At 34.4% G+C, this 7,271-nt stretch overlaps 1 protein-coding gene across 1 annotated transcript in view; it reads right to left on the bottom strand.

Moving 5' to 3' along the window:
• Positions 1-4,182, bottom strand: part of LOC107677690 (U4/U6 small nuclear ribonucleoprotein Prp3-like) — a 40,289-nt gene extending 36,107 nt beyond the window's left edge. Inside the window, exons 1-2 of the mRNA XM_016472693.1 lie at positions 4,176-4,182; positions 1,944-2,074 (exon numbers count right to left, since the gene is read on the bottom strand). Coding sequence (XP_016328179.1) covers positions 1,944-2,074; positions 4,176-4,182 — 138 coding nt within the window. The remainder of the gene's footprint in view (positions 1-1,943; positions 2,075-4,175) is intronic.
• Positions 4,183-7,271: the final 3,089 nt, after the last annotated feature.

Raw genomic sequence — 7,271 nt, 5'->3', positions numbered from 1 at the left:
AGGTTAAATGCATTCATGTCCTGCATTAATCAATGTGTAAATGCATCTAAATGCCACTTCAGATGAAGCTTCTGTCTTTCCTCTGCATTGCAAAGATAAATTTTGTTGATACTTTCATTTGCTTGATAACAGCCCAAATGTCTTATTATAATTGACTGATTAAATATAAGAATTTGACTCAAATGATAATGCACACTTTTAGAAAAAATATCTTTAAGGTAAAAATGACCATAAAACGTAAAAATCAATTTGAACTTATTGGAAAAGATTAATTTCTGTCACTGCTGTGAACTGACCACCACACAGTATATGAAGAATATCAAAAACTTTAGGAGTCAGCTGTCCACTGTAGTCCTTAAGATATCAACACAGTAACAATCAGTCAAATTATCGTTATCGATAAAATCCCAGAAAATGTAGAGATATAATTTTGTCAATATCGCACACCCCTAGCCACCCCTAACCTGTTCTGTGCAATTGGCAGAGCTGAATGTAAAGTTTAACACCGCATACACCATCCTAACCCTCGCCAAAGAAGAGCTCTCTCTCTCTCTCTCTCTCTCTGTGTTTAACCAAACTCAGATTAACTTAAGTTTATTTACAAAAGAAATCGGTCAGTGTTCTTTTCATTTTCTTTCTTCTTCAGCCCATTCTTTTTCTCGCCGTAGTAAGTGGAAAGCAGTGACTGAGTGATTGACAGCTAATATAAACCAATCTAAAATCTGCATTAAAGTAAAGAATTTAAGGATAAAATCTGTTAAATATATACAGGTGCATCTCAATAAATTAGTATTCTAATTTGTTGAGATAGTGAATTGGTGGGTTTTTGTTAAATGTGAGCCAAAATCATCACAATTAAAAGAAACAAAGACTTAAACTACTTCAGTCTGTGTGAATTGAATTTATTTAACACACGAGTTTCACAATTTGAGTTGAATTACTGAAATAAATGAACTTTTCCATGACATTCTAATTTATTGAGATGCACCTGTAATTTGTAGTTGTGGTGCTCATTAATTTTTGGTGAGTGCTCCTAAATTTTTGCTGGTGCTCCTAACTTTTTGAAGTTGGGAGCACCAGTGCTACAAAGTAAAAAAGTTAATTTCGAGCCCTGTTTCACATGTTAATGTTGAGTAAAACAATAATATCCACATGCTTGGGTAAAAGTTGGCTTCTCTGTGTGATAACAATAAGGACGTGCGCCGACACAGATGTTCCAGAGACACAAAGATAACAGTGTGCTAAGCAAAGTTTCTTTCATTGCTTTGTGTTTTGTTCTTAAACCACTGTCCCATGAGGAAACTTAAATATGTCCCAAGATCATTTCGCTATCAGATAAGCTCTCTTCTCGGCTCACATACAGCTGCGCTTACCTGCAGTTGTGAATGCAGTGATGGACAAATGGTCTTTTCTCAGTCGACTGCTGTTTGGATTTCATGCGATTTCTCAATGTGGTGGTGATATTATGATAACTCCGTTTCACTGATCATTTGATCAAAAGTAATTCCATTTTGTAAGATTATTTAGTAAGATCATAATAATCAAAGTAATTCCAAACTTCCAAAGGCAGACAACGACATTCTGCGATCAAATACAATCAATTTGTTACCACGCTCCACAGCACCACCCAGTGAATTTAGTTATAACTGACTTTTAGTTTGCGTGCTGAGGATTTATCATGGATCCCTGCATTTACGGCCAGCAAAGCAAAACGTAATAAAATTCTAATAGTATTCTTATTTTTTGAATAATAATTACATAACAAATATTCAACTACTTGTGTACGCCCCTAACTGTGAAACGTCAGCTTAAGAATACCCAGAATTAACTGTTACCCCCAGGTAAAGCAGTGTGAAACGAGAAACAAGATCCCACAATAACTAGTTCAAATGTGAAAAGCCCTTCAGAAACTGTAAATTTAGGCAGCACAAAAAAATCTATACCTTAAGCTCTCTTTTGCGGTTCTTCTCTCCAGCTCCTTTATTGCCACGCCTGTTTTTGCTTTCCTCAAGGGCTTCAAACAGACGCTCAACAAAGCTGCTTGCTGAATCATCAAGAAAGGGCCTTAGCTGGTCTAAAAGAAGAAAAATATTGATCACTGTTAATGAAAACATGTTAATGAGCCTCACGGAATTCTCAGCTGCATTTAAAAACACACAATATGAGTAATTCTGCACATAACCTGTTGCCATTTTTTTTCAAGTGCCACCAACACCACTTGTGAACACCCCACACATCATCCTAATCTACATAAATTACAAACATACATTGGCAATAGGGCTGGGCGACATGTCAAAATATCTTATCAATAATCACCTTTAAAAATATCGCGATATCCGATAATATAGTCTACCTAAGCCCCACCTCCACCACGCCCCGCCCCCGCCCCCGCAGAGACAACATTGCCGACATGCACCATAAACACACACCATGTTCAGTTTGGTCTTAATTATTGCCACAAAGTTTGGTTTTACTTTTCGTAGCTTGTGCTTAAACTAACAGAAAACATTAGCTTTGCTGTTATTTTCGTGTTGCTAATAATTTCCACTCTGTTCTTATCAAATGTGTTTGAAATGAATTTCGTTTTGTGAGGAGAACTGTTAAGGAAAAATAAGAGAACCTAAGTTCATCATGGTGAAGTTGGACATTCTGGCGGTGATTGTGAGAATGATAAATGCATGTTGATGTCATATAATAATGTCTTGAATAAAATATGCCTATTTTCCGATGTTTCTCTTTCTTTTTGGCATTATCGCCTGTGTAGACACATTTCATGATGGCAAGTTTAATTTCCTTAATTTTAATAATTGCAGCGTTGTTTTTAAATTTGTAGTCAAGCTATAACATATTTGATATTTATCATGTATGACTAAAATTATGCAGGGATTTAAAAACTAATGCTGAGCAAAAACGTTAAGGTTTTTTTCCCCCTTTCTGGTAGCCTACTAGTTCGGAGGTCTCTTTTGGCCCATTTTTAACAAAATAAAAATTACTGCTTTATTTATTTAGAAGCAGGGTAATTTAAATTTCATTTCTGTATTGTAATTTTTATCATTTTTATTTTATTAATCAAAATACAATGCCCACAATGTAATATTCAGTGTTGGGCTGCCGAAACTCTGAATGCGTGCATGTTGAGGGGCGAGCTGAGAAGCTTACTAACGTCTTCATCCGTTTGCAACAAAACTTTATAGTTTTGTTGCAAATTAATTAAGAATGTTATATATCATATAGCTATATCTCAGCTTAATTAAACAATTATATTGTATACACGGTATGAAAAATCTGTAAAAAATTTTGCACTGGAATGTGCGCTGAAGGAATTTGTGTATTTTAATTATACCCGTCATGTTTGTGGTTTTTCATCATTATACAGTCTGTTTAAATAAATATTCAGAAACACATGCAGTGCTACTTTGTCTTTTTTCTGTTTAACTTTTATTAAACTGCAGATCAAAATAGAATAAGCCTATACCCTAAATAAGGATCAATTATATTGGAACGCATCTCCAAAATAATCACATACACAGATGCACGTTCCCATTACAGTAGTCGGCGCCGAACAACAGGCAAATAAAATATAAACTGAGGTTACAAAAGTGATTCAGTCAAGATCAGTGAGGAAGTTTCCTTTCTTTTATCTTTGATTAACATTAATGACTGGCAGCAGCATATTTATGGGATATTTCGATATAATTCTGTGTATTTGTCCATTCTAATGTGTAAGAATGCGAGAAAGAGAGCTCAGTCCAGTGTTCGCGTATATAAGAGGCTGCTTTTGTGCATGTGCTTTGTGTGTGTGTGTGCAGCACAGAAAACAGCGCGCAAGTGCAGAAGTGAGTTCTATTTCGTCTTCTTGCAGTTGAATCTTTTGAAATCACAATAAATGCGCATAGAGAAATCGAGAAGCAGAATCGAAATATAATTTTATCACAAGTAATTTGATTCCTGACCTTACGCATCTGATCTGATTTCTGAAATTGGAATAGCTTTTTGATTCCCAAATCTCCTACTAAATTATTTCATTCTTGCATGCAAAAAGACCTGTATGGTGACTATGGGGCTATGCAAAACATTTTTTGCAACTTACTAGGTTTATCATTTGTCATTTTTCTTCCGATAATGTCGATAATCGTCTGTTACCTGACTGTTGACAACGACATTGCGATACTTACGAGACATCGTCGATATACGATAATATCGTCATATCGCCCAGCCCTAGTGTACAACAAAGATTAATGTAAATTTGTAACTCAGATGCCCACTGTTTAGTGCAATTATCAAATAAAGAATATGTTCCTGTTTCATAAAGTAATAAAATGAAACTCAAAAACAAATAAAACAACTCCTTGTTTAAGCTCTTGTTCTGTCCAGGCTGGACTATTGCAATGCTCTCTTGGAATATCTTCCAGCCAGTTCTATCAAACCTTTACAATTAATCCAGAGTGAGGCAGCAAGATTCATTTTTAACGAGCCGAAAAGAATCAGCTGAGTCCTTAGCGATCTTCAAGAATCGCTTAAAAACACATCTCTTCCACCTTTATTTGACCCTCTAACTCTAGCACTCTCTATTATAATTCTATTCTTTATAAAAAAAATGTAAAAAATCTTGCCCCTTTTAGACTTGCACTATTTATTTACTAACTGCTTGTTTTCTTCAAAAAAAATAATAGTAACACTTGCTTCTCTAATCTTTTTGTATTCTATCTATTTGTTTTCTTTTTATTTATACAATTAACAAAAGCAAAAAAAGGCCTCTAACACTAGCTTGCTCTATTCTAGCTGTTTTCTTTTTATTTATACAATTAACAAAAGCAAAAAAAGGCCTCTAACACTAGCTTGCTCTATTCTAGCTGTTTTCTTTTTATTTATACAATTAACAAAAGCAAAAAAAGGCCTCTAACACTAGCTTGCTCTATTCTAGCTGTTTTCTTTTTATTTATACAATTAACAAAAGCAAAAAAAGGCCTCTAACACTAGCTTGCTCTATTCTAGCTGTTTTCTTTTTATTTATTATATGATTTAAAAAAAAAAAACTTGCTACTTGTACTGCATTAAGCTAACCGAGACTTGTTATAGCACTTACATATCATTGCTCTTTTGTTGATTTTGATTGCTTCCACTGTCCTCATTTGTAATTGCTTTGGATAAAAGCGTCTGCTAAATGTCTAAATGTAAATGTAAAAGTAAAATGTCACTTTCAGTGTCATTATGTTAATTCATTACAATTAATAAATTCTTAATCTTAAAAGCCATTCAGTTAAATTGATTTTAATATTATGCTATGAGACTTTGGATAATTAAAAAATGTCCTTTCTGGCAATCAGGTTACCTTTATACATTTTTGTAATAGGGTATTTTCTTGTCTCTAATCACATCTTTAACTTAAAATCTTTAAAGGGGTCATCGGATGCTCATTTTGCACAAGTTGATATGATTCTTTAGGGTCTTAATTAAAATCTATAGCATACTTTGGTTAAGATTTCTCAATGATAGTGTAAAAAACACCTTTTTAAACCTGTCAAAATCAGCTGTTTTTATCAAGCCATTATAGTCCATGTTGCTTTAAATGTTAATGAGCTCTGCTGGCCCCGCCCCTCTCTTCCGAGCTGCTCTCAGAGAGACTGTTTACTTTAGTAAAAATTCTGTTTAACTCATCATAAAACTTGCTAATTAGCGCATTATTAGGAAAGGTGATTTGCAAAGATTCATAGAAAACCCTTATACTCACTTCTTCTGTAGATGAGGCTGGATCACGAATGATTCGAGCGAACTGCATTTAGGCTGATCGGGAGTGGCGCATTCACTTCAAAGCGAAAGTAACGTTAATCCTCTGCGTCTTCAGCAGCTCAGATGTCGGGAGTAAATGACGATTGCTATATTCATTATTGCATCCAACAATAAAGCACCTCAATCGCTTAATCGGAGACATCTTGTCTTCCCCTGCACCAGAGTCAACACAATGGCGGACTGATGACAGCTCACTCAGGGTGGGTCTAAGGTAAGACACCAGTCCAGTCTGTGCTGAAACACTACTGTCAATCAACTATCATGGGAGGGGCCTGTACAGAACTACGTCATTCTGACAGGAATCTCAGAACAGCCTGGTTTGAGAAAGGGGATTTTAAATTAGGGATTAAAAAAAAAAAAACACTGGATGGATTTTTATAATTATAGGATGGATGTGTATACACACTTCCAACAAACATTTATGTTCAAACAACTTGAAAAGTGAATTTTGCATCCGATGACCCCTTTAATACTGGCTTGTTTCCACATACCCCAAGTTAATGTTTTAGATTTTACAGAACATGTCAGATTTAACCCCAACTGTTGATTAATATTTAACAGAGGTTCAACAGAGGTTATGAGGTTCCAACTGCTGATTCCAATATTGATTTTGGGCAAGTTACTTATGTCTTGCTCAATATTTACCAACCATTTTCATTCCCAGGCCTAAAATCATTCTCAAATCTGTATAAATCCAAAATCAAAGTAATTTAAAATATGTCAAATTAAGGAACTCTTTAATTAGTCAGTGCGTAAATCTAAGGTAAGCAAGTAATTTTCTACTACTTTTCTTCCCATTGCAAATAAATGGGAAGCCTCTTATATATTAACAGGTAACATTGTGAGAATATAGTTTACCTTGTGTAATACCATTTTCACATGTATGATTTATCCTTCCCCATAATGTTGAAAGAAGATGATTCCATTTCATGATACTTGTATAATTTTGATTTATTAATCCTTTAAGATAATCCTTTAAATGTTTATCACCCCACGATTTTCCGAACTCTTCTATAAGAATGACTACTGTTTTTAACAACCCATTAGAACAAATACATCAGATAGAGAATAATATTATCAGCAAGTGTTGCTAAGATCTTTAGGGTGATATTACACTTCAACAGCAAACCTACACCGTGTGTGTGTATACCTACAATGTGTGTGTGGAGCACTGGCTGCTGTCAGACTACTTGTGCAGACAAAAATCTCACTGGATTACTACAATTAATGGCAAAAGAAATGTTTGGAAATGTAAAATGATATTGACACACTACACAGCAAAAGATAGAAATTACTGACTTAAAACCCTTTTTTTTGTGAAAATACTAATGGCCTAAGACTTTTGCATAGTATTATGTACGTGTTTGTGTATACATCTATATATATATATATATATACAGTGGGTACGGAAAGTATTCAGACCCCCTTAAATTTTTCACTCTTTGTTATATTGCAGCCATTTGCTAAAATCATTTAAGTTA

The sequence above is a fragment of the Sinocyclocheilus anshuiensis genome, unplaced genomic scaffold (genome assembly GCF_001515605.1).
Source record: "Sinocyclocheilus anshuiensis isolate Anshui unplaced genomic scaffold, SAMN03320099.WGS_v1.1 scaffold1121, whole genome shotgun sequence".
In the NCBI taxonomy this organism is placed as follows: Eukaryota; Metazoa; Chordata; class Actinopteri; order Cypriniformes; family Cyprinidae; genus Sinocyclocheilus; species Sinocyclocheilus anshuiensis.
The sequence above is the reverse complement of the archived record's forward strand: the minus strand, read 5'-3'. Positions and strand labels throughout refer to the sequence as shown.